A 27,839-nucleotide genomic window follows, 5' to 3' on the forward strand; every position below is an offset into this window, starting at 1 on the left:
TAATGCATGACAACCCTCTATAATAGTTTTCCTCTGTGTGTTTTTAGTGTTTCACTAAAAACACTTTTAGTGTTTTAACTTATTATGATATTAGTGTGGGAAACTGCTTTAAATCCAGTCTTTAAAGATGGAAAATCAGTTTCTACTTTACTGACCTGCTCTTCGCTGCACTACTGAGTCCACCCTCCAACCCCAACCCACTCCCTCCTCCTCCTCCTCCTCCTCCTCCTCCTCCTCCTCCTCCTCCTCCTCTCTGTCTGCCTCTTCCCCAGCGCTGCAGGTTGAATCTATTGCCCCTATTTCCTGTCACATGGGTTGGAAATAGGATCCCTGCTTCTACTATCTGTTCCCGTCTTTGTGGTGTCAGTGTAGTAGTAGTTGTGAGACCTGCCTTGAAGTTCAGGGACTTTTGACGCCGGTCAAAGAGCTACTCCTGCACAGACCCGGACAGTCAACCAGTCAGTCAGTCAAGTCCAGCAGCCCTCCGGTCTGCGCATCCGTCCGTCAGGCTGCACTTCACCTGAGAGCCAGCTCAGACTCTTTAATCACACGATGGATTCCTGGACAGTCACCTCTGCACTTCTTCTCGCTGGGGTTATTTCTTCTGCGGCTTTTAGTAATTTTGACACCGGTAAGTCAAACTTTTCTACTCGCCTTTTCTGAGGCAATGTGTCGATAAATATCTGCGTTGTCGCGTCATCAAAGTTGCTCCTTAGCGCATCGGACAAGCTGTTATCCTATCAGAAATTGTAGGCTACAACACACCCAAGAACTACGTTAATTTGAATGTTATAGTGTCATATTCCTATTTGGTGTCGGACATGCCACAGATTGCAGCCGCAGTAACTTCATTCATAGTTCATCGCATTGGTCCGAATCCCAGTACGGCACTCTTTCCCAAACTGCATGATGTCTTTAACTGCTGTGTTTACAGGCAGCAACCAAAGCAAAATGGGAAACTGGTTTGTTGTTATTTGATTAGTTTGAAGACAGGAGAGTGGGATAATGTGGGCGAAGTGACTAGTCTGATTAGACGACAGTTTCAGTATTACCTCCACACCAAGCACTTGAGGTCCAAACCGTATCCATAGGTGCCCTCAGACCTGTGGAGCCCCTGCGGCAAACTTCTACCACATGGGGGTCCGTGTAAATCTGGAAAAAGCTTAGAAATCATCGGGAACCCGTGCTGTGTCGTCCTGTAGGTTGCGTTTCGATTTAATCAGGGAAACGATGAGCCTGTAACACAAGCCAGCAGCTTTTACGCACTCGACTCTCCAACACATCCTGCGCCCCTTGTCCTGATCTGTTTACCTGTTTTGCATCAGCTGCGTGAAGCTGATAAATCACAGTGTAGTCTTTTTGATTGAGCACATTTACAGTGGTTATGATGATTTATGACATTTTTAATCTCCATCACAATATGACTGCTGCACTGCATTGCTTGCTATTGTCTCTTAAACTGAACCATGCAAAACACCATTTCCCCCCTGAAATGAACTCTAAACCATCAGCTCTGTCATCTGATATCATCCATTTAATGTGCCATCAAGTTAAGACTAATACGCAGGGATATGCTTGCGTCTATCTGTGGAACTTCAAAGTTAAAGCCGGATCCCCATGCAAAGCTGCCTTCCCAGAGAATATTTTGTTTTAATGTGAATATCTAATAATGATGACCACACAAACCAAGCTTCTCCTTGCTGTAATTTGTGCCGCGTTTCATGTCAAAGCAGCAAATCCTCCTGCTTTCCTTTTTAATTTTTTTGTCTCTTAATTATACCCTTGGATTTCAAATTAGAGGGTCCACCATCTGGGCTAGTGCGTAAGTACTCCCATGTGTACCTATGTATTAACAAAGTATTTAAAGCAATGGTATTCCCCCTCATAACACTAGGGAGAAAAAAAGGCCAAGTTTATGTTTAGTTTAAGTCAGCTGTGCCATATTTACTGTAGAGTAAAACAATCATTTCATGTGTCTACAAGAAGTCAGTCTCTCCTTGTAAAGCAAAGAGTGACTGTTTCATGCTCTCTTTGCTCTCTTTGCTCTGTTTGACTTTTATATGTTTGGAACTGAATGTGAAACAACACCTAAATGAAGGATCCACCCTAAATACCGTCTGTGTTTCTAGTAAAGATACAGCTGTTAATTCAGTTTCCACGTTTGTTTAGTGGTGTATTTTTCTTACAACCACCGATTATTAGCTCAATGTCTTGATCTACTATAGAGTTCAATAGCAGAAGACGAGTCTTATATGTTAAATGTGAGAGGAACTTTTTAGAGGAAGATTTTTAGTGTCAGGCCCTCAGAATCAAAGAATAAGGGCTTCCTTCCAGACCTATAGTTTTGTGCTCATGTGTAACAGGAGAAATCCAATAAAAAGAGATTAAGTTTATGGGTGATGCAAAATGTTCATGCTCTGGAGACTGGTGAAAGGCTTTCTGCTGAATGTAGGAACCTCAGGGGAAATACATGAGGCAAGTTGAGGGAAAGTGGGCACACTGAAGCAAATAACTCCTGGATTGCACTGAACTAGTTGATGTGGATATTATAAGAGTGCTGCATAAATATGTCCTATGTTATACTGGTGGTTTAGCATCGTCCAGGTACATTTTATGAATGTCACCATCTCTGTCAGAAAAATCCGGTCTGTGATGGCATTAAGAGGTCAAATCTAGGCATGCACAGATGTGAATTCTTAAAAACACAGACATTTTTCTCTAACTTCTAAAGCTAGGTCATGCAGCAGCTTATTAATGTTCTGCAGAAAGACAGCCACTGTTGCTGTTGTGACAGAGTGTCTGAAACAACTATACTAGAGTGCTTGCACTGTCCTGGTAGACTGCAGCATCGCATGAAGCAGAAGTGTATTAACAGCAAAAGTGTCTTTCTTCTTGCGCTGAGGGATAATCATGTGCTCAGTGAGATGCATTACACACACACACACACACACAGAGGTATACACACACATATACAAAGAGGAATTTGTATACGTGTCCCGCTTTTTCACTAGAAATCTCAGACAGAATGGCTGGATTAATAAATAATATGAATTTCAGCTTTATCTGGAAGAATAATTATCATTACATTAGGAGAGCTGACATGGTCAAGAGTGTTGAGGAGCGTGATCTGTATGCCATAGACCTCTCTGTTATGAATGGGGTTCTGAAATTGAAATAGCTTAATTACTACATTCTGCACAAAGAGTCCATTTTGTATACCTTCCTAGATGCAATCTTTAAAAAAAAGGGAGAAATCAGTTTTTTCTTGCTATGTGAATATGATTTATACAAAAACCTATTACAATAAAGCGATACAATAAATTAACTACAATAAAGCGATAGAAGCCATTCCACTTCCCGGTGCACTCTAATATTTTATCAGAAATGAGGCCACTCTATATTAAGGGTATCAACTTATGCAGCGAGCAGTTCACTAACAAGCTTTTATGAAATGTTTTATCAACACCATACTACCTTAATTAAGAAAATATGTTGTGTAAGTATTCAGCGAAGAAGAGGCTATGAAAATAGCCACTCCTACCTTGAATAAGACCCTCACAATGTTCTTATTTCTTTTGGTTTGTTGTCTTTGCTGTAGTTTTTTACTGTATTAACACTATTTTAGGTTTCGGTTATTGTGTATTTAAATTTTCTGATGAGATGACGTGTTGGTTGCACAGTTGAAGCAGTAAAGTGACTTTATGCAACCTATAATATGAGAATCTCCTCCCATACAGCACACAGTGTTAGTTCACCAGATACTCTTATCATTAATGTATAGGATTTCTCTCCCACCTGAACTCAGGGGCTATTTAAAAAAAAATCTCCCACATGCTGGATTGTCTGACTGCGGCCTGCCGCTGCTCACTTGGCAGCTGCTTAGACCCTTCACAAAAATGTACACACAAGAGGAAGCTGAATCCTGTCAGAGCTGTCAAGATGAGGCATAATTGAGTTGCTCTGTAAGCCGATAATGATGTAGATAGTGGTGTTTGTGTCGTGAACAAGCTCGAGCTGGTTAATCAGCGGGGTAATTATTTTGTTCTTGATTATTCCTGGTATCCATGATCGGTCTGAATGGCAGGTTGACGATGGGGGCCAGAGGTGAAAGTAGTGGTGAGAGTCCCACAGTGCGCCATACACCTACATGCATGTGTTTTGTTTATGTAATAAATATGTGTTTCTGTAACAGTAAGGTGGCTCACAATTAAAGTGTTTCTTTTTTAATTCAGTGGCAGGTTGAGCCAGCTGTTTTCCTGTAAGCACATGCTGGGACAATCTATAATCTAACTTCGTTGTTCCCCACCTGGGGTCGGCGAAGATTAAAGGAATAATAAGACGTATTGAGAATATACGCTTTCTGGCGAAGAGGTTGATGAGAAGATGAGAAGATATCACGCTCATCTCAATCCATTTCATATGAAGCTAAAGTCAGCAGGTTAGCTTAGCTTAGCACAAATACCAGAAATAGGGGGAAACAGCTACCCTGGCTCTGTCCGAAAACACGCTGCATTATATCTAATTTGTTTAAATATGGACAAAAAACAAAGCGTACAAATGACATGTCCCAGTTTTATGCAGGGTTATTTATCTATTTCTTGGCCTTGAAATTGTAATTTTTACACTCAAGTTTTTGTACAGATTAAACAAATGATATATATTATGCTCATTACTGAGCTTTAGCGGTGCTAAGGTAAGCTAGCCACCCGCTGACTGTAGCTTCATATGAAATGGATTGCTTACCTTAGCACCGCTAAAGCTCAGTAATAGATATAGTCCGATACATAACCCTGCATAAAACTGGGACATGTCATTTATACAGCCTAAAAAATGTTCTTACGCAGTGCTTGAAGTGGGCCAGTATTCACCGGTGCACAGTACCAGCACTTCTACTTTTTACTCTTTGGTGTACCGGGACTTTTTCTTGCGTACCGGTACTTCTCACAAGCTGCCAGTAACATTACTCTTTTCTGCCCTCTCCATCAGCAGAGAGAGTAGGGAGAAGATTGGGTGCTTTTTTATCCAAGCGTGTGCATAAAGTTACTCATCAATGTAATTTTTCATGAACTGACCAATCACAGCCTGGATGGGGCGGGAGGTTAAAAAAAGATTGAGGCGCTTCAGCAAACTTTAAAAATGTTGAACTCGTCCTGCATGAATGGTTATGATTATTGACAAGTTGGCACTTAGCATTAACAAACTAGAAACTAACTACCATGTAGACCCTATTTCTTGCACAAGGATTTAATGAATGAGAACAGCGTACCAAAAGTAAACTCATCAGACGAAATATTATCCTAGTGGTAAGCAATATAGAATACTACTATCTGAAATTATAATGAATGCGGTAACATTAGCCCTAATCAAACCTTAACAAGACAGAAAACGGTTTTATTTGTCAGTTGAAAGGCCTACTATAAACAATCTCTAGGCAGACATTAGTCAAATAAAGTGTATCCTATACTAATATATTATCCTAAAATGACCTTTTCCAAATGTTATAATATTGCACTATACTAGTTCCTCCACCAGGTTGTGGATAGTGCCTCTGCAGTGGACAGATGTAGATTTAGCCAGAGCCAGGATGCCATTGTGCCAATATTGGGTTCTTGTATCCGCCTTTCTTCTTGAGAGCAACATGTTCCCCTTGTTGTGTTTACTAAATTATTGTTGTAATAAAATACACATTGCCATGGTGCCACCAAGTACTTGAATCCCCCCCAGCCCAAACCTTCCACCCACTGCGGGTGTTTGTCTGCCTCCTGCCCCGACTAATTAAATGAAATAATATGAAAAGCGAAAACCAGTCTTTTGTATAACTGCTCATAGCTCATTGTCATATGCAACCTGTCGCAAGGGATTGTTAAGGTGACATTGCTTTGATATAGAGGTTTACAAGGCAAAAATGTTGGCAACAAATGATCTGTCTGATGATTTACAGCGAGATATTGATCAAGAGAAACATGAAACAAGTGGAGTCACAACCTGTATATCACTTGACTTTTTTCTATAACCTTTTAAAGGAAAACAGTTGGGTTTGGTTGTGACATTTTGGCTGTGACATTTTAGCAATATGCAATGTGCTCTCTTCATATGATCGCAAAAGACAAGGCTGTAAAAGGCCAGACGAAGAAAACATCAGGTCAATATTAGGCTGGGCTCAACCAGCTAAATCTTGGACTTATCTTATGACAGCATGTGTTGTGATTTCTCTTTGTGGCCTGACGTGCATATAAGCTGCTGCGTAAACTGGCAACCTTCTGTTTCATCTGGCAGCCCATTTTTTTCCCTGCTCCCCGTCTGATTGCTGTCCAGCAGGGCATGATGTTGGCCTGTCAGATTCAATGCACTCAGCCGCAGACGAAACTGGCCGTCACTGTGCGGTGCAGCAGGCGAGTCGAGGTGGCCGGAGCGAGGTTTAAAACAATGCACGGACTCCTGAACAGTAGCTCACACAGAGGTTTGGATTGTTAGATTGGATTGTTGAGGTTCAAAGTTCATTCTTGACCTTGTAGTTGAGAAAACAATCCCACCACAAGGTCCATTTAGAGGGTTTTCTGGTGCTTTTGATCATATCACATGACCAACTTTGTCAGCAGATGGAGTTCGCCCAGTTGTCAGTGAACTGTAGATGTTAATTTTTTTTATTTAATGTTTTTTTCTTGTCCGTGTTGGATTAAAGTTTAAAGTTGATTTTATTGTTTATTTTTATGATAAATCATAAATTCATGAGTCAACAGTCCAAAAACGTTCAATGTAAAATGAAAGAAAACAAAGAAATGCAGCAAATTATCACATTTAGGAAGCTGCAAACACCAAAGGGTTGAATTTTTTTTCCTGTTAAAATTGATGATTTGTTTTATGTCACTTGACTAATCAATTCACCAGCCAATAATTTCAGAATTACATGTGTTTGAGTAAATGTGAGGCAGCTGTGGCCATCTGCAGCCTCTATAAACCTACAATGTTCCTGCTTGTAATTTTAAATGGACCACATCAAGTGTCAAACCAAGAGGTCTCACATCCTCTATCAGATTCCCCTCCTCTCATGTAAACTCTCCCCACACATGTAACCGCCTAACCCCCCTCCACCCCTCCAGTCTTTATCCCATCCACAACTCTCCCTCATACAGCCAATCACCATATCTGTCTCGACTTAATCCACTCTCAACTTGTAAATGCAGTCCATACAGTGCAGTTTATGACTGACCTCCATCAACCTTTGTAGCCCCTAAGACAGAGGGATCTTTGTGAGTGTGTGAGAGAGAGAGAGACAGAGCGAGAGAGATACTCTAAATCGTCTGCTTCGGAAGATAATAACAGACCGTCTTCAGCTGAAGAAGCAAGAGCTTGTGTTGGCAGAGGTGATCGCAATGGAGCGTTGGTTTGAGGAGAGACAGCGGGTTCTTAAAGAGTTTAACATAAGGGCTTTCAGTGTGTGGTAAACCTTCTGTGCTCAGTGTGGGGAGTGTCCAAAGGCATTATGGGAAGAGGGTGCATGGGGTCTGGGTTTCAGATGTGGGCTATGTGGGTCCCCCCCCCCCCCCCCCCTCTGTGCGCTTTTCCGGTTCAGAGATGGAGATGGAAACCTTTCCTCCTTGGTGAGCTTCTGTGCTGCAGACACAAGTTCAGACAAACCACTGGGGTAGATTGCTGTACTGTACTGTACTGTACTGTGCTGTGTGTGTGTGTGTGTGTGTGCTTATCTTCGATCTGCACTTCGAAATAACGGTGTTCATTGTTAAGTATCTGACCACTGATAGAAACCAGCGGGAGTTTTAGACTTTCAGAGTGAAGAAATTTTTGCAAAGTAGGTTATCTTTGGTCCTGACTTCTTGCTGGTTTAGTTTTATGTTGACATGAGGCTCAGGACTTTTGGTTTAATTTAGGATTTGATTTTTATAGTAATTTAAATGTAAATATTTATTGGGCGGGTGACCAGTCACCTTTTTTGACAAGGAAAGCGTTTGTAAACAGAAATAAAGCCTTATTTAAGAAAAAAAGCATGAATTAAGCGTGAAGGTTCGTCTGCTGATGAAGATGGTGAGATGCTCTGGAAAAAGGGTAGTAAGTGGACCTTGAGATAAGCTCTCTGTAGTCACTCGTCAGTAACAAACCACCCGATTCGGAGTCCCCCTTAAATCTACGTGCCGTTTTTTGCATCTTCCTGCTGATTGTTTTGGTTTTTATGGCCTAAAACCTTTACTGTGTTGCCCACAGCTGGCAGCCGTTAACACCAAAAAGCTCTAAAAACCAACTGTAATGTAACTGCTCAGCACCAAACCAAGGTTAGCAACTAGCTGGTGAACATATTGTACCATTTAGCTGTTAAATAGGAAACTATTGGTGGAGACCAAACTAGTGATAAACATGACTCCAAATGAATGCTAAGTTTGCTCTGTTTCTGCTAGGTACCTGCATACTAACAACATTACCATTACAATGTTGTGTTTATAACTTGTTCCACTGTCCCTAATGGCAGTAATTAGTTAATACCAATGTATGATTGTTTTGTCATTTACACTTTGCTTCTCACTATAGCATACACTGTGTTGAGTGTTAGGTGACTATTAGCAAGGATGACATGTTAGTAATGACATAGTGTTAGAAAGTTAAACAAGTGATAGCGTTTTTTTCCAGATGGCTTATACGGGAATACATGTACAGAAATATTGCACCTATTTCAACCAATCAACATATTCATACCCAGCACAGTTTTAACTGTCCAAGTTCTCAGAGTCCACGTCTCTAAAGTCGGCCAAAGTACTCTGTAATAGATGAAAGCAATCCCTTATATTTACTGTATATATACACATGCATTTTAGTTCCAGAACCATGTGATCAATTGCATGACAAAGACAAAGACAGAAACTGCCCACAAAACCAAATTAAATCAAATGGTTAATATAATAATGCCAAGGGCTTTTTGTGATTAGTGTGAACTACACTGAGCGCAGAGAGAAAACCTGTTCAGAATATTTGGATTAGTTTGAGGGTTATCATGAGCCATTTTATTTAGAAAGAGAAGCTGCTGCTGAGATTTTTCAAATGCCTCATTTATTCCCATGGTTCTGGATGGAGCTTTGGCCAACATCTTCATATCTCAACATGTCAGACTAAAACTATCTGGATGAGACAACACACTCTGGGTAAGATGAAACATCAGTTTGTAGCTGTCGTTTTCTTTTTCTGACTTTGGAGATAATGGGAATCCCTTGCCTTTCACTCAAGGGCATGCAAAAGTATGAGCATCAATCACAGGACGAAACAATCTACTGGGGACACATGGTTGCTTTTATTGCCTATTTTTGCATCACTCATTGGAATCATGAGTAAGTTAACAAATAGGCTGGGCTCCCCAAAACTTTTTTACACTCTGTAAAACTTTATACTCTTTTAAATGTCCCTTTTAAATGGGGTTGCACACAGCTTCCGTAAACCCAGTCTGTCTGTCTCCTCTTTGTGTTGTGTCCATGCATAATAAGCTCCTCACCGGCCCATATGGAGCCCTCATGAATCTTCAATGGTATGCACCAAGAGGTTAAGTTTATTAAGACAACAAAACAAACCAGCAAACGAAGTATGCATATCAACTTTAGCAGACACTGGGATTGTAAGGTGACCAACAACAGAACAGAGTTGTATGGAGGACTGATCCTGACAGATTAAGAAATAAATACAAAAATAAATAAATGCTCAATAAATAAATAAGCATCCTATTAAATGCACAAAAAATAAAGTTAATAAATAAATATAGGCAGTAATTAAATTATAAAATGAGATAAATGTATATATCTCTTTTAATTAGCTTTTTTATTTATTCACTTTTGTATAAATTACTGTATTTATTTATTGTCGTTATAATCTTCAACTTTATTTATTAATTACTTATTATTTATATTTAATATTTATTTATTTGTGCGTTTTAATATTTTGTCTGTTTCATTCTTACTTTGCATTTTCTGCCCTATTTATTTCCCCAATGATATTTATTTCTGCCTGTCCTTTTTACATTTCTCTATGCATTTCCACCTCATTATGCAAATGAGGAGGAGCTGTGTCTGAACTTCTCCCCTATTGGTGGACCAGTCACACCACAGAAGTTGATTCTATGCATACATCAACAAGCTTGCTCCTCACACAGTCAGATGGCTTCCTTCAGTGAACTAAGGTGTTTAGCAACTCTATTTGAAGACATTACTACCATTACTACTGTTTGACTGGTCCACCAATATGGGAGGAGTTTACCCCTCGAGACACAGTACCTCCTCATTTGCATTATGAGGCAGAAATGCATTGAGAAATGTAAAAAGGACAGGCAGAAATAAATACCATTGGGGAAATAAATAGGCGGAAATGCAAAGGAAGAATAAAACAGATAAAAATAATAAAACACAAATAAATAAATACATTTAAAAAAAGTTAAAGATGATAATGGACAATAAATAAATAAGGTAATTATTATAAAGGTGAATAAATAAAGAAGCTAATTAAAATATATATATACATTTATGTATCATTGTATAATTTAATTACTGCCTACATTTATTTATTTGCTTTATTTTTTGTGCATTTAATCAGATGCTTTTTTATTTATTGAGCATTTATTTATTTCTGTATTTATTTCTTAATCTGTCAGGATCAGTCCTCCATAGAGTTGTAGTAGAGAGATGCTAAAATGTTACTTGCCCTTAGCTGTCCTGGCTGAGGGAGTAACACGTGCGCTAAAGTAGGCTAAAGAGTTGCACTCATTGAGAAGCCAGACATATAAAGTCAGAAATGGAAGAAAATAGAGCAGAGCATTTTCCTTTTTGCATATCCCAACACTTGTGATACTCAGCATGTCTTGACTTGTAAAGACAGGCCAAAGTTTGAAGAATTCCCTCATTTACTTGGCTGAAAGTAAGATTGAGCTGGCACACAGTGGTAACAGGAAGAGAGAAAAAAAACACTCAGAAATGTGTGCTTCTGTGTCATGCTGCTGCCCATTTACTTCCAGTTGACCTCTGGGTGGTGCCCTGCGAAGGTCAAGTTGCGGGCAACGCCCTTGTTCTTCCATGCCAAGGGATTGGTCCGCCCATAAAACCACCAACCGCTAAGATGGAGAAACAGACCTAGTTATTATAAACACAGTCATGCTTATTATCATGCCACTGTGATTCTCGTCCTGTCGTGTTCAAAGGCTTACATTTGTTTCTATCAAAGTACCTCTCTCAGTGTCGTTCCCCGCTCCCCCCGTTTCTCTTTGAACGTCCGGTGATTGCAACTCTTTAATTTTTCTCTCACGTTGTGCAAATCACCACCTGCTCAGGCGGTTGGTTCAAGCGACCCAGCATGCAAAGCAGCCGGGTCAGTTCCAGCTTCAGGATCCATGATGGTTATGGTGGTTCATGGGTAGCCCCCTTCAGAGGTGACGAGGCATGACGGGCGTGATAGCCATGTAAAGCACAGAGAAAGAGGCTTCTCCAAACATAGTAGAGCGAGCTTGAGTGTGTCGCTCCAGTCCCTGATCCACGGGGGCGGTCCTGTGAGACAACATGAAATTAAGTTGTCACGCCGCTGCCATCTGTACACAACTGTCAGGTTTGAAAGAGATAAACAGTGTTTAGGTGGGAGAGTGTACACATGTGGCCAGAATAGTGGTTTGTGAGGTTTTGTCGCTCAAAGATCAGTCAAGAGTATTTTTCTAAATGAGCTGTGACATGTTGTTTTTGGATGAAGCTCTGCAAAGCAATGTATATCTTTACTTATTCTTTCACAACTCTCTTCATCTCAGACTATCTGGATTATATGAAGTTTTCTTCCTCCCTCTCTCTTCCCTTCCATCCATTGCATATTTTAATACTATTATGCATGAGCTGTGTTCCCTGGCCTCCTCATGTACCTTGACATTTGCGTATGCATGAGGAGACCCACTCCTGTCGAAGCCGAATGACATTCTCTCTAAGCTTTGCTCGTGCTCTCTGCAGCAGTCAGAGCCCATCAGCTAGAACACACTCCAGGGCGAGGGGGTAAATCAAATACTCAGAGAACAGTAATGAAATGCCATAGAGCCTTATGTTCTTCCATGAATTCTATTAACTCTCAAACAAACAATTGTTTTCGTTATCAAAACTAAATTTCATTCACAGAGAATGGAATTTTAAAGGAGGTTTTAAGGCCCCGGGGAAGAAGTGGCCGATGCGTGGAAACAGTACACAAAATATAACTTTCTTCCTGAACGCTGGATTTATATACTGACGCGGGAGTGTTATCACTTCGGAGCGTGTTGATAAAAAGAAGTGCAGCTTTGCTATTCTCGAACAGTGCTCATTGGCTGGTGTATTGTCTCTGCATTTCAAGGAGGACAGGAAGAAGCGATTAGACTTTGAAGTTTGATTTGTTTTAGTACAAGCCCAAATCCGTGCCGACTTCCTGTCGCCTCATTTCTCTTTTTGAACATACTATTAATAAAGCTTTTGACATAGTATGATTAAGGTAAATTAGCTGTTATTCTTTCTTTGATTCAAACATGTAACATGTTCCAAACATCTCGCCAGTGATTGGTTGGGTGTTTTTGCAAGAATCTCCACAAGCTGAGTTTCAAAGCAACCATGTATTTTTGTGGTGTCACATGCAATTCTGAGTTTTGAGAAGCGTAACCAAGAACATAACGGGAGGATATTGAATTGCTACTGTGTGAGACATGACCTGTCCGGCGAACCTAGTTCTTTATATAATGCAGTTATGGTTGGGCCAGGGCCACTGAGGTCTGTGCTGTACTGCGGTAGAGTAATGGCAACCACTTTAAATAAATGGAGAGTAATTTTGCTGCTGAGCCCTGGGGTCTGGTTAGTGTCCAGCTGCAGCAGTTTGTGGCCAAAGAGGCAAATTGTCGCCTTTCCTCTTTGCAGAATACACCCACCAACAGCACTGATTTCACAAGGCCAAACAAGTGGACATGGCTAAGTGGACAGAGCAAACATCTGGACAAGTGAAGGGAGCAGACGTAGCTAAGTGGACAGCAAACAAAGAAACAAAGCCAGTCGCGGGCAGAGCTAAGAAGCTGTGACTGGGTAATGTGCAGTGGATCAGAGGACAACATGTTTCAGTGTGGTCGTTCTTGAAAGAATATGGAAATAAACGTCCATTAGGTTAAGCTGCAGGACCCTGGTGATAGCTAACTGAGCTTAAACAGTTCACGGACCCTGCTTTAGAAATGCACAGGAACATCTCAGTCAACATCACAAACAGGCATTGTCCCTCAAGCTGTGGAGCCAGTGATATCCCATTGCAATGTGAGGCCCTTTGAAAGAAGCTTGCACTCAAAAGGGATGAAACCTAAATCGCCAAGAGGCCCGGATTTAGTTATCTGTCCTGCATCGAAGGTGAATACAGCTCCCTGTGGTGAACACAAAAAGAGTTGGGTCTGCAGCAGCCTACGTGGCACCAGCCCACGACCAATGCCAAACGAGGGGTGGTCACACTCGGCCGATGCCATGAAACAGAATCTGCTGGCCCTCAATAGATCCTCCGTAATGGATCCCGTTCTCAGGGAGGCCAATGGGATGCCCCCTGTCTTTTACCAGAGCCATCTGGTTCCCAGTACTGCTGCTCTTCCCACAGCGCACAAACCACAGTGAAAATGGATCACTTTCACAATCAAGATCAGGAACTGGAGACGTGGCTTGTTAAAAGGGGTCTGAATGTTGAGCACTGTGGTCCCCTCTGCAGCAGCCTATTGTGCTGTTGTTATTGTGTCCTTGGAAGTGCACTCTGTTGCTTTGTATCTGACAACCTTTTGTGATTTGATACATTGGAAATGTGTCTTCTCACCAGGTCACTCAGGCAAGATAATTAAAAAAGAAAGATTTAAACATGTTAGGTAATAATGGTGTAAAATGAGATGAATGTGTGCTCGGGTGATAATGATCACGGATTGTTCGAAAGCCAACAACAGGCATAAGGCGAGAGATTAAAGCAAAACGTCATGACGCAAAGGACTTTAAGTGTAAAGAAAATCATAAACATGCCAAGGAATGCTGAGGGAACAGACCAGTGCCTCCGTCTGTACTTTACAAAGATGGACAAAACAAATGTGTTTGATGTGTTTGCCACTCTCTCCAAACCGGCACGCTGGAGTTTCATTGGATGCAGATGGCAGCGTGTTTGTGCTCCACACATGGGGTCTGTTAATCCACCACTGCAAGCAAGAAGTAAACACTGATTAACCCTCAGTATTCAGTATACATCTATTATACATTAATTACTGTTTCTTTCTATGTCTAGCACTGATGTTCGGGGGGGGGGGGGGGGGTGAAGGGGGGTGAATGAAATGCACCATTGGTCTGCTTTAGTTACATTTAATCACAACACATGGCTCTAAGCTTCACTCATGACTTATCAGAAATTTGATCAACTTAAGCCCAATTTCCAGTAACTATATTGTTGCAGTTCTGAAAAGGGGCTTCAAAGCTGCCTATAAAGCTTAAGATTCCCGGGCTGACGTGACACTTGAGGTGGCATGCTAGAGAATATCCAGACACACTGATGCATTGGGTAAGGTCTTATTTTGTTTTTTATTTTCCTAGTTTTGTCCATTCGCACAGCAGTAAAACATAGACCCACAGTAGACCTGAAGTGATTAGTTGTTCAACAGAGAATTAATCAGCAACAAATTTGATAAACAATTAAACCTTTAGGTTATACATTGACATACACTGAAATAACAGCTGTAGCCTTTTTAATCAACCAGGTCCTGGTTCAAAGTTTAGTCAATACTGATCACTTCTAATATTCCTGGATTGGCCCCAGTACAGATTCTTAGGATTGGCTTGGTACATCTTTATTATAAACTAAATTTAAGTAATTATAAATATCAGGACATTTGAAGATGTGTGAATTAAATGTGTGATGTTATTTCTCACTATTTCTTGACATTTTATAGACCAACGATTAATCAGTGTATTATGAATGGCGCTTATGAACTCTCTCAGCTCAAAGGACAAAAAGAGACAAATTGAATCAATTTTGATGACAAGAAGAGTCAACATATTCCCTATTGCCTTTATAGTCCTCTATTTGATTTAATAGATATTTAAGATAGTGTCTTATATTAATATAAAACTGCCGTAAGCTAGATTTTATTTAACAAGACAAGACAAAAACATGTCTAACAAATCTGAACTATCAATTAGGGCTGAAACAGAGAGGAGCACTGGCAGGAAATAACTCAAAAGTGGAGAGCAAACACTAAAAACTCTCTTCCAAACAGCAGCAAAGCAGCACTCTGTAAGGAAGAAGTAAGATAGTGTTTGAAAGGTCCTCTAAAAAGATTTTCACCTGCACCCTCATCAGCTACTAAAGCAAAGAATTGCACAACATGAACATGGAGAGGGTGCTGTTAACTGACATACTGTTCATGTCATCATAACTGAACAAATAACTGCCATCTGCAAAAGCACGTTTAGGTTCACATCCTTTAAATCTCTTCTGCTGCTTTACACAATGGCTTCAGCTTCTCTTGCCTCGAGTATTGTTATGACTCACTATTAAAAAGAGGCACAGCATCATTCTGTTTTAATAATGATGTCTTTTAAGAATAAACAGGAAAAAGAGCTGAGCTTTTGATCTGGTGCAGTAGTGTTTTTTATTGTGTTTTTTGTTTCTGCATTAGCAGGGCAGGTCACATTGCTCCCTCCCCTCGACTCGAGACCTTTATTTATCCAAGTCAGACCTCATCTTCCCCGGTGCCCTGTAATCACACAGGTCCTCTGAGAGAGAAAGAAGAGAGAGGAGGGTGTGTGTGTGTGTGTGTGTGTTTGGGTAGGGGTGGGGGGGTGTAATGGTTGCATTTAGTCCCCTGCAACTGCACTGACAGAGCTTCAGTGCAAACCAAGCCACATATAATTTACATTCCTCAGATACTGGCTAACCTGAGCACAAACAGGACAAACGAAAACAGGTGTGTTTTGTGACAACCCTTCTCTTTTTCTTTCATGGTTCACTTTTCTTTGAGGTGCTATCTGACTTTTATGTTATAGCTTAAAGTGTATTAACGTACAGGGCAAAGGGCCTACATATGGATCTGTGGTCCATCACTGTATATGGATCTAACTGTTACCATTGGAGTAACGTGAAACGTGGAAATCATTCTACGAGAGAACGGACAGGAGTCAAGCCGAAGCCTTGCTGGCCACACAGCTTTCATAATGTAACCGCAAACTGCCTTTGAGAAGCTGGCCCATTGTGAGGGGAGATAGGGAATTGACATGTGCACTCAAACACACACACATAAGCTGGGTGATATCTACAGTAGTGTGATGAGTGAATGAGAACGGCATCACCACAATGACACTGGCCTTAACACTGTGGGAACAAAGGATCCTGTGTGCACATTTGTGTGTGTGAGTGTGCGAGTGTGTGTCCTCCCTTCCCTCCACATCGGATCCATCTTAAAATACTGCGGCTGCTCTACTGATGAAAATTGCTCCCTTTCATTCTTACTGTAAGTGCATCTGGGGGGGAAGTATGAGTATGGGGGAGATCTGGAATGATGTGGGTAGGAGTGCAGATTAATGCATGTTTTGTCACTGCATATATTTATCAGGGCATCTGACAGCACAAGTTGACTAAGAGATCATTTTACCATCCATTTACAGGCAAAACAAAAAAGCTTAAAGCACCCCCATGCGAGACATGCACGGCCATTGGCAACACTGAACCATCATGACTTGTACAAACCATAGATCCTCTCATTTTCAAAAGCTGCATGTGATAAGGAACCCATATGGGGATGTGTTATTTTCTTCACAGAGGGCATGCATTAGCAAGACATATTTTCTCTCTGTTTAGCCCTGCATCGGTTGTTTGTTTGCTGGTAAAGGGCCCCAGCACGCAGCTGTGCCACAAAGCCCCTCTGGAATGAGATTTGTACCTTCAAACTCAGACCCGTGGGTTTGGAGACGCTAACGCTGTGTTTGCTGTTAATTTTACAAGCCTGGTTTTTGTCGGCCTTGTCTATAACAGGGGGAAATGTGAAATAACCCAGTTTTCACTTCATTGGTGTTATGCACAAGAAGGAGAAAATTAGAGCCTGGGTTAACAATCTGCGGGGTCATAAAAACGGTCTTTGTCCCACCCTGACTCACTCTGTGTTTGCCTCTGTGTTTTTCTCTCTTCTGTCTTTTGTGCTTAATTTTGATTCCCCTGCCATTGCCCTGTCTTTCACAATCATTCCTTGTCTCTCAGTGCTGTGCTCTAATTTGCAGTTTGGTTTAAATTTAAGATAGATCGATCACAGACTAATTGTGCACCTTTATAAACTCTGATCCCAAAACCCTCAGCACATCTCCGCTTCCTTATCCGACCCTCACTTATAGCCCCTGTTTTCTCCTGGCTGCAAGTTTTGTTTACTCTGGTGTCAGAGTTGTTTTAGAGCTGGTTCCGTGGCATGCGTTGAGAATGTAGATTTCCCTTCTATTTATTTAACCCTGAAACCCATGTCTTCTTATTGTATGGAGAGGTGTGTGATTGTGTGGACGTGTGTGGGAAAGTATGGAAAACAAAGACAGTGTTGGAGGTGAAGAAGCTTTTAATCATGTTTGGAAATATGGCCTTTTTTGGCAGATGTTGATTATGACTTGAGGAAACGTTAAGGAGGTGCCAGAGGGAGGTAATTGAATGTGACACCTCATCCGCCCTCATGTCAGGTTGGCTGGCAGGTCCCCGATGTCGAAATTTTTTCCCCCAAGGTTTAAGCAAGTCCCTGAATGTCCTTTACGTCATTGTCAAAGTCTGCAGCCCATCAGTCCCTCCCTGAACGTCTGCCAAGCAAAACTCTAAATCGTCCCACCTCGCTCCATGCTTGTCCACTCACTCTAGCCAAAACTACCCATGGCCCATCTGGACTGTATATTTTGTCAGATCTCATCCCAGCCACAAAGGTAGATGTTTTTATCTGCTTTGGTATGTTTGTTGATTGATTTTTCAAAATCCCTCAAGATGTAACACCTAAATTAAGGGCCAGAGAGCAGCATGAGGGAAAAAATTTTTATGCTTTTTGCAACAAGCAACTTCAAACTGAGGTTTTTTTGGCAGTGTGTTTAGCCCACCACTGGCTCCAGCAGATTAGACTCTTTCCATTACGGAGCTAAATAATAGGGACCGCACTAGAAAGAGATGGGGCTATGTTTTATAGGTGCTACCCAGCGACTTTGGCAGGGAGTCCTGTGGGTCTGTGGCTACTGTGGTAGTGAACTCGGGAGGTGGTGCAGCGGAGGGTTGGTTGCAAGAAGAATGGTGGTGATGGAGGCTATTTTGGGACTGAATGAGGTCTTGGTTTATGGCCTGGTTATCAGGGGCTACAACCTATGACAAAAGCATGAAATGAAAAGGACTGAAAAATCCCACTGAGATGTCATTGTCTGCAGATTTAACTAGTTCGAGGCATCTGTTCTCATCACATGGGAGGGTGGGTTTTTTTGCACTTTAATTGACCCTCTTGCATGAGGGCACTTTTAAAAAACCTCTTACAGGAGAGGAGAGATCAGAGAAGCAGGGAGGCGAGGATTGGTCCGTTAACCCCCCCTCAAGAAATCACTGACTTCTCCTCAGCAACATCCGACTTCATTAAAAGAGCCGCACTGAATCTGTGGCTATCTGTGAAACCAGGATAATAAATGTGAAGCCGTCTTCATGCGATCCTCTGAAGTCTTATGTGGTTTTGAAGTGGAAATGGATGATGTTGGAGAAAAGGGGAACCAGACTTGATGCTGCCAGCTGTGTCCCCCCAGAAAAGAAATCTGTTACCCGCTACATCTGGCCTGGTTTGGCCTGTCCCTGGCCTCTGTTCTTACTACACTGACATTAATGAGCCCCACAACAGTAATGGCTACCAGGACACAATGGAGGGGAAACATATTGTGGCAAATCGTGTGTGCAGCCTGCAGTTTTTGGTGATGTTAGTGCTTGTGCAAATGTTTTTGTTTTGTGCATAATACTGTACATGCATGTTTCTGTGTAATTTTATTATAGTGGAAATATTGCTCATGCACTAAGCTGGTATTGCTGTCCCCAGAGCTCGAAGCATATAATAAAGATGGAAGGAAGCTCTTTATGTCAGCCCTCTGTGAGGAAGCAGCCATCTGTAATTATCGCTGCTTTTCATCCCTCATAGAAAACACAACAAATAAGTGCTCTTGTGTGACCTGGCAACGTGTTTCAGAGAAACCATTTGTTTGTAAGCTTGTTTGTTTGTGTTCTTGAGATCACATGACCAAAGCACCCTACTCTGTTCTTTCTTTCTTTCCCTCTCCCCCTTCTTTTCTTGGAGCATCAAGTGCATTTGAAGTTGCAATGTGGAAGTCATTAGCCACAAATCTCAACAAATATAATAACAGGGTGATTAGCTCTGTCACCGATGCTCTGCTGTTTTTCTTTTTTTCCCCTCGTTGTCGGGGTGGTGCAGTATTTTGTGAGCGTAGGGCTTGGTCAAGGGCGAGTCTTCCTCTTCCCTTTCCCGGACCTTTTCTATTTGTAGATCTGCATGTATTTTATGGAAGGCCCCCCCCCCCCTTCTCTCCGTCTTTCATGCGGTGGTGGTTCTGTTTCCCATCACGGCCTATGATGAAACCACAAGAAAGCCCAGGCCCATGTGACGAGAGCCAACAGTTGCTTGGTGACAAGGAAAGGGGTGTGAGGTGGGGGTTGGGCGTGTTCGGAGGGGAGTGGGCCTGATGTGGTGACTGTCCAATCAGCAGATGAGCTCTTCATTTCTTCCAGGACAAGGATAAAATGCTCATATCCACATCGCTCCAACGTAAAATTGGTCCTTTCTTTTTAGCTTGATAGATGTGTGGCCATCCGCAGTGCTCTTAAATGGACCATTCATCTTTACGATGGCCTCACTTATCTCTGAGTCCTTGCAGATCTGCTACTTCCCATTCCCACCACAAGCAAATGGTGCCTTGAAACCACATGGAATGGGCATCCCCCTCCTCCCCCTCACCCCACATCTTCCTCCCGGCGTTAAAATACTGCCATATTTACCATCTCATCCTGGAAAGCTTACTTGGCCACAGCGGGGCTGAATGACTGCCAGCAGCAGCTTGTTCCAAGCGGACCATGTGCAGACAAGCTCTCCTTCATCCTGAAACTCCAGAGTAAAGTTTCCTGAAGGAGGAGAGGAGACGTTCACAAAGTCATTTGGCTCTTTCTCTTTGATACAGTGCAGCGCTGCATGCAGCCAAGTTCATTCATTTTAATAACCGCTCTTTTCGTAGAGAAGATATTTGAAGGACGTGAGCTCATTTGGGATGCAGTCCGTTGCCCTGTCCCTCCCTGATGTTATCCTCTCTGACTGGGGCAGTAACCATCGTGATTGCTTTTGGGGAGCAGTGACTCATGATTGTGCTTGTGCCGCTGGCAAACTCTCAATAGCAGTGTTTCTCTTCTGTTGCCGTGGACGCCGGCAGCCAGAAAAATGTAAATGCAATGACATTTCATTACTTGAATTCCGTCTTCCCAAAGTATATATCATATTATACAATGCATATCAAAATACCATCATTCTCAAACTCTACCAGGGCAGCTGACACTAATGTTGGTCTTCTGCAGGTTAAACGCTGCTCCATCATGGAGGGTTGGCGATTGCGTAGTGGATACGACACATCCACCAATGTGACCCTGAGCAAGACACTTAACCCCTAGTGGCTCCAGAGGTGTGCGCCCTCTGGCATATAAAGCAATTGTAAGTCGCTTTGGAAAAAAGCGTCAGCTAAATGGCTTACTATTATTATTATTTGCATCCTTTGCACACGTAACAATTGAGACCTTCCAAATGTGTAGTTTTTAACATGCCTTGCCTGTCTGCTGGGTGTCAACCTACATTAACTTGTTTCCTCCACCCCCTCATCGTTCCCTCAGGTAAGGGTAGCAAGAGCATGACCCCTGTTATAACACCATTAAGCTGTTAGTCTAATTTTATGGAGTGACTTCTCTCGAGTGAATTTACAATCCGGTGGTTGATATCCTTGCATGTCAAGGCCGTATTAATTTGCTAAGAGAAAGGGGAACCATTTATAGACAATAGAGTGGCATCATAATCGCTGGAGCCCGACACCCTGCAGCTCCTTGCTGCTGTTGAACTCCTGTCAGCCAGACGATGGATGGCTGATAGGCTTGACTGAACAACACAATCGAAACAGCTTTAATTAAAAGCAACTTTGACTGACACACTGAGAACAGCCAGAGCCTCTGATTTACTCTAAAATGAAGTGTTCGTAGTACTTTTGTGGTGGATGCAAGATGCTGGAATGTGTGTTTGCGTGCAAGCTAACTGCTGTAAATATTGCGAAGTGTGGTAGAAAATATCGCAAGCTAATTATTAAACAGATGAAACTTTAAAAATGTTTAGGCACTACAATCCTACATTTAAGTTTATTGATCTCCCACAAATAAAACAGTTACTTTTTTATGTCTTGTTGATGCTCCTAGACTTGGAACTGGAGAAGAAGTTGCATTGCAGGGCTATGAGGCTAGGCGATCCCCAAATAAGTCTGTATATGAGTTGAAAGGGGAAGACAGAAAAGGCAAAAGCAGCAGGGGAGAAAAGATTAGAGGATGGTGAGAGAGGAGAATAGGCCATAAGATACAAGTGAGGGTGAGGAAGTTGGGAAACCTTGGATTCAAAAGAGAATGGGAGAGACCCTTGGAGCACAGCTGTCTCCCTAAGGGGTGTATAATGACTGTCATATTGCAATGCATTAGCTCATACTCAGCCCAGACAGCTTGGCTTGATTAAAGGGGCCGGTCACTGGCTAACCGCGTACATAGCAACAAGACCCCATGGAGACGAGCCAAACAAGAAAGTATTGTTTTTTTCTTATTAGTGTTTGATTGACAGACATGCTGTGAAATTGTTGTAATCCTTCCACGCGCTCCTGCTTGATATCTAAACACTACAAAGTGTTAAGAATGGAAAATTGCATATACTGTATATCAGCTATATCAGTATATCCTTGTGGTCCTGTTTGTGGTTACTCTTTGCAAGTAAATGTCACGTAGACAGTGAAAAGTTTGTTACACTGAAGGGTATCCTGCTCTGGCAATTTTGAGCACCTGCTTTATGATTAATCATTACAGTCACATAATAAATTCATATTTTCCATCGTAATGCAATCAAAAGAGGACTTCACTTGTAGATGTTAAAACTCTCGGAGCCCCCCCCCCCAGGCTCAGAGCGATGAGCGGTGATGGCTCATCACGCTCCCATCAGCCATTGTTTATTTGAATTCCCTCTTTCAGGGAAGGAAAGCCTTCCTCTAGCCATTATTTTGCCTTGGGAACCCAGCTCTCTCTCTTTCTCACTCCCTCTCTTTGACTTGGCCATATGGTCGTCATACACTTCCTGGAAATTCAAGCCATGTTTGCTTTTGTTGTATATCTGTGGGGTGTTTTTTTTCTTTGCTTCTGCGTTGACATTAATTGAAACAATGCTGTGATTGATCTTGCTTTAACACGTTTGGCCAGAGCTGAAATGAATTGAGCCTGCACAACGAATACAATGATTCCAAGTGTATTGTCTATGATCATTCCAAACACATTAAAACATTTTAATAGCACAAGAGTATTTCACTGAATCCAGACTCTCAATAAAGCAGGTCGCATATGTGGCTGCCTTTTACATGCCCGTTTAAAAGATCTTGCCAAGGTTTTGATTTCCATCTTAACAGATGTTTTATCCCTTCATGCAGACACCAATAAATTCTCTCACTTTCTTTATCTAATTTCTCTCTTTTCAGAGTGTTACACTGCCAATGGAGAGGACTACAGGGGTTTCCAGAACCAGACCGGCCTGCATGGTGGTAAACCCTGCCTCTTCTGGAATGAGACCTTCCAGCACCCTTACAACACCCTCAAATACCCCAATGGAGAGGGTGGTTTGGGCAGACACAACTACTGCAGGTGAGTTTCTTTTCTTGATCTGGAAGGTTACTGATAGCCCACGGAAATCAGCATCTATGTCATTAATATATTTTAGTTAGTTTTAGTATAGTTTAACAATTTAGCATTCTTGAGATTTGCATTCTTGCAGAGTTAGATGGGAAGATAGGTGCCACTCTTTTTTCGGCTTAAGCAGCCGGCTAGCTTAGATTGGCATAGCACAAAGACTGGAAACAGGGTCTAATCAATCTTTGTCCAAAGGTAACAAAAGACACCTACCAGCACCTCTAAAGCTCACGAACCAACATGCTGTATCTCATCTCAAATAGTTACATACAGCATTTTAAACATCTCTTGTATTTTTAATTAATGTTTTAATCCTGCAGCCGCCCCAGGTTTTTAGTGGGGCTACAGATAAAGCTAAGGGTTAAAGTTTATTCTGTGAGCTCTTCACTTATCATCATTTTGAGGACATTAAGGTAAGACTGTTTCTGCACTGTACTAATAACGACTCCTCCCTCCTATTTTATTGTAAAACAAACTCCTTTTGTGCTGGAAATCCATCAGATTTCCTACAAAAGCCTAAGCAGTGGCTCACAGTGGAAGGCTGCCAATCTTTGTTTGTTTATGATACATATAATTTGTTATTGATGTGAAAATGCTTTGAGTAGCAGCTTTAAAGGGACTATATGTAAGTTTTTCAATAAAATTAATCAAATATCATTGCCTTATAGTTAATGGCCTCAAAACTCACTTGCATCAGCCACTATTCTGCTTTTAATGTGAGGTCTCCGGGACGGATTCAGGCCTGTGCGCGCTCCCGAGCCTCTCTCGTACTACAGCAACAACACGGCAGCTAACAACATGCAGTCCACTAACACCATAAAACAACCGGCTCACAGCAAAACACAGGCTCCATGTAAGGATACAAAAATAAAGGTTTATATCAGACCAAACATATTCAGATGATGTCGAGTAAAAACAAAGTGAGCATTAGTAAAGCTGGAGAAAGTCACGTGAGCTCGTCGGCTAACGCAGAGCAGTTGCTAATGTTATCCGGTTCAAAGTTATATCGCTTTCCACATTACTTCACCAACTAACGCGACTCATGTTACTATCCCGTGTACCACTCTTGATTTAGCCTGCAAGAAAGGATGTAACGGTAAAAAAGCCAATGTGGAGCGATTTGTTTACTAACGTCAGCCTATAGTGATGCAGCCAGGAGCAGCCAGCTAATGCTACAGTAACATTAGCTCCGACCGGTGCCGCTGTCTGCTTCGTAACATTCAGTTTATGTTTATTGTGGTTTTACCAATACTCAGGTACACATCTTCTCCACCTCTCCGTCGCTGTAACTAACAGCAACAACATTGAGCCAATATGCAGCTGGCTGAGCTGAATGAAAGGTAACGTTACGGCACCGGTGTTGATCTGCCTCTGAGACGGGAACGTTGAAGTAACAGAGCCTGAAAATGTCTGGAAAAAAGCCACAGCCTGCATGCTGGTGTTTCTGCGTTTATTGTGGTATTTCTGCATTTCTGCAAGTGGTCGTGTTTCGGATTATGCTCGCTCATGAGTTCAAGCAAGCACGCGTATGAGCACACGCCTGGTTGCAATCTTAGAACCGCACCGCTAGTGGCCGCTGAAAACTACATAATGCCCCTTTCTAACACCGGCTGATACTGATGTTTGACAGAGCTTTGAACTTCTTAGACAAAGTGTTTGACTCCCCCAATAATTTAGAACTAGGTTGTTAGCTGGGGTTTGAGCACAGGGTACCTGCTCACACATTCGCCCCTAAATATTTTATTGGTGGTGCCCAAACCGAACGTTTAGCCCTGTCATCACAAATATGCAAACATGCTTGAAGAGTTTATGTAAGCTAATCTCCATCCCTTCTTCCTGGAATGTGAAGGGACACGGTGGCTTTTGGGTGTCTAGAAAACCCTTTCAATCTATCAGTCACACTCCAAGTGCCACTGTCAGCATTGTATTCACGGCTGTCAAACTTGCGTATTTGCAGGAAGTTAGTTCAGATTCACAGAGATGTCCAGCACAGTGGCTTGGCCCAGATCGCCAAGCCATGAGAAACAGAACCGCCCCTCCTCCTCGACCCAAAGCCTCTGAAACATTTTTCTAAGTCATGGTTGTAAACTCATAACACAGCAATGCTTTGAAGTGGCACTGGGCAGATTTGTTTTTACTTGAACTGGATGGGAATTCGGAAAATTTATGAGTAGGATATATGCAAAGGATTGAGGAAGACTTTCCTTGCACATTAGGAGTGTATTATGTCCAACAAGCGATTCAAAATGGACATCTTCATTGCTTGTATTTGGTTATTTTCTTGGCCACCGATGCAGTCAGGAGCTTTTCCAGCTCACTGTCATGCCTTTGTTTGTTCCTGACAGAGGGTTAGATTAAATTCACTTAGGGCTGTAGCTACAGCTATACTCTAAGTCTCTCTCAGACACCCTCCTTGTAAAGAGTCAGCCATCAGCAGTTCAATGGGCACCAAAGTGGCCACTTCATTGTGAAAAGATGAGGGATGGTATTTATGGCATGTCTGCACAGGGTCAAGTATTTGTGCATGCATCCACCCACGTGTGTGTGTGTGTGTGTGTGTGTGTGTTGCTGTGTGCATGCAGAGGAGAGAGTTATCCCACTGCAAAAAAGATGTGTAATGTTTGATTTGGTTGATCACGGAAAGTTGGCTCTTGAGATGTTGTGGATATTGTTGCTCAATTTGGATTGCAAATCTCCTTATTTACATGAAAGCAGCTTGCAATTCAAATTTTGTTCCCTGTATTTCTTTAACCCCCTCTAAACTTCAAACTCACTCTGTCTTTCGTCTGAGGCTTAAATGTTTGCGGACATTTCTGGCTAGAACTCCACAATAGATGGTAATTGTTAGACAAAAGGGGGAGGTAGCAGAATGAAAGCGAGAAGGAGGGGTAACATAAGACAGCCAGGGCATTTTTGGCATTTCTGACCCCAAGGCCAATTGTGGTTTTATGAGATGAGAGCTGAGTCCAAGGCACAGGTGGATAATGCAAGCCCGGAATCACTGCATTGCTTAACTTTAACGCACAGCTCTATGCCTGTATCAGATGTTGAGAAGCAGAGAAGTAGTGCGATTACAAACTCACTTCTCATCCCATATCTGGCGTTTTCCTGGTGGTGATTTAGTCGAGAGGGTACCACAGTGGTGCTGAAGAAAGAGCCCTAACAGCCCCCACATTTTATCGTTATAGCCTGCTATAAAATACCCCAGTGAGAACAGGAAGAAACTGGGCAGAGGGGAAATGTCACATTGTTCCCCTACAAAAAAAGGAGCACAAAGCCTCAAGATAAGGACAACAGCTCTCGTGTCTAAGTTGATACTTAGCGAGACGCATTTTTAAATATCACATTACTGATCGTTACTGTGGTTCGATTCAGAATTCATTCAAGTCTGGTATAAAGCTTGAAAGCTGCTTTGCTGTAATTCTGCAATTTTACACTTAAACGAGACACTTTTGTCACTTCTGAAGTACTTCTTTGACCTTTTCTGAATCCTTCATGACATTCATCAGAAGAACATCACACATATTGATGTCCTGATTTATATTTCATTTACTGTTCCTTGTAATCTTCTCTTCCTACAGGCTGATATTGGACTCTCTCCCTGGTGCATTAGTATGAGGGTGTGCATGATGGTTCAGTGGGTGGTTGAATAGCTTTGCCAGCCATTTCCTCGCTATTTATATGCAGGTGTGTGTGTGTACAATTTATGAGTGTCCACTATGGCTTCTAATGACTTTCCCTTACATAGATGAGATAATGGAAATGCCAGAGTGAATGGTGTTCCCCAAGTTGATTGTAATTGAATCTCAGTGATGTCAGGAACAAGTCTGAGGTCAGGCAAACTGCAGCCAAGTTGTCCACTGTTTGTATGACAATATTATGATCCCAGTGCGCGGCTTTGTTAAATTGAAGAACTTAATAGAAGTGTCCCACCAGAAGATGTAATGTGTGGCGTTAAAGCATCAGCCATCAACATTAAAGGAGTCAATTTCATGCAAGAAAATGTGCCCCTTAAATGTGTGTATGTTTGTCTTTGAAGGGTCAGTTCAGCCAAATTACAAACAATAATGTTTTCAAATTTGGTTTTTGGAATTGCAGATAGTAGTGGTTTTATTGACATTTATTCATTTAGCGGACGCTTTTATCCAAAGCGACTTACGATTGCTATACATGTCAGAGGTCGCACGCCTCTGGAGCAACTAGGGGTTAAGTGTCTTGCTCAGGGACACATTAGTGAATGTGTCACAGTTGGGGATTGAACCTGGGTCTGTCACACCAAAGCCATGTGTCTTATCCACTGCTCCATCATGAGCCCTATTTTTCCAGGTTTTGAAATATCACTTTCTGAGATTTTTGCCTCCAACCCATATGGCTGCAAGGGGAGAGGGATGCTGGTTCTGGATGTGTTTTTCCCCATTCTGTTTTTAAACGGTATGCTCTGCGTCCCTTAACATAGAGTCATGAGAGTCTCCCAGATAATTTACATTTATTCATTTAGCTGACGCTTTTATCCAAAGCGACTTACAATTGCTATATATGTCAGAGGTCGCACGCCTCTGGAGCAACTAGGGCTTAAGTGTCTTGCTCAGGGACACATTGGTGTCTCACAGTGGATTCGAACTCGGGTCTCTCACACCAAAGGCATGTGTCCTATCCACTGTACCATCACCACCCCCCGATGATTTAACGATTATATAGATTTAATTATTTTAATAATTTCTTCAGCTGCTGTTGCCAGTCAGAGTTGTGAATTAGGGCTATTGTCAGTCTTCTCAACTGCTAATCTTTTGTCACCTCAAATTTTAATTGGATGATTGGATGTTTCTTGCCCAAATGAAACTTGGGATTTG

At 41.9% G+C, this 27,839-nt stretch overlaps 1 protein-coding gene across 2 annotated transcripts in view; it reads left to right on the plus strand.

Annotated features, from left to right (window-relative positions):
- Positions 1 to 285: 285 nt before the first annotated feature.
- kremen1 (kringle containing transmembrane protein 1) overlaps positions 286 to 27,839 on the plus strand; it is a 58,836-nt gene continuing 31,282 nt past the window's right edge. The window contains exons 1-2 of one of the 2 annotated variants that reach the window (XM_038704562.1): positions 286 to 631; positions 22,782 to 22,944. In XM_038704562.1, coding sequence (XP_038560490.1) covers positions 553 to 631; positions 22,782 to 22,944 — 242 coding nt within the window. In that variant the 5' untranslated portion in view covers positions 286 to 552. The remainder of the gene's footprint in view (positions 632 to 22,781; positions 22,945 to 27,839) is intronic. The other variant, XM_038704563.1, reaches the window with a different exon arrangement.

The sequence above is a fragment of the Micropterus salmoides genome, unplaced genomic scaffold (genome assembly GCF_014851395.1).
Source record: "Micropterus salmoides isolate LMB-PRFRI ecotype aquatic unplaced genomic scaffold, ASM1485139v1 Ms_hic_scaffold_7, whole genome shotgun sequence".
Lineage (NCBI taxonomy): Eukaryota > Metazoa > Chordata > Actinopteri > Centrarchiformes > Centrarchidae > Micropterus > Micropterus salmoides.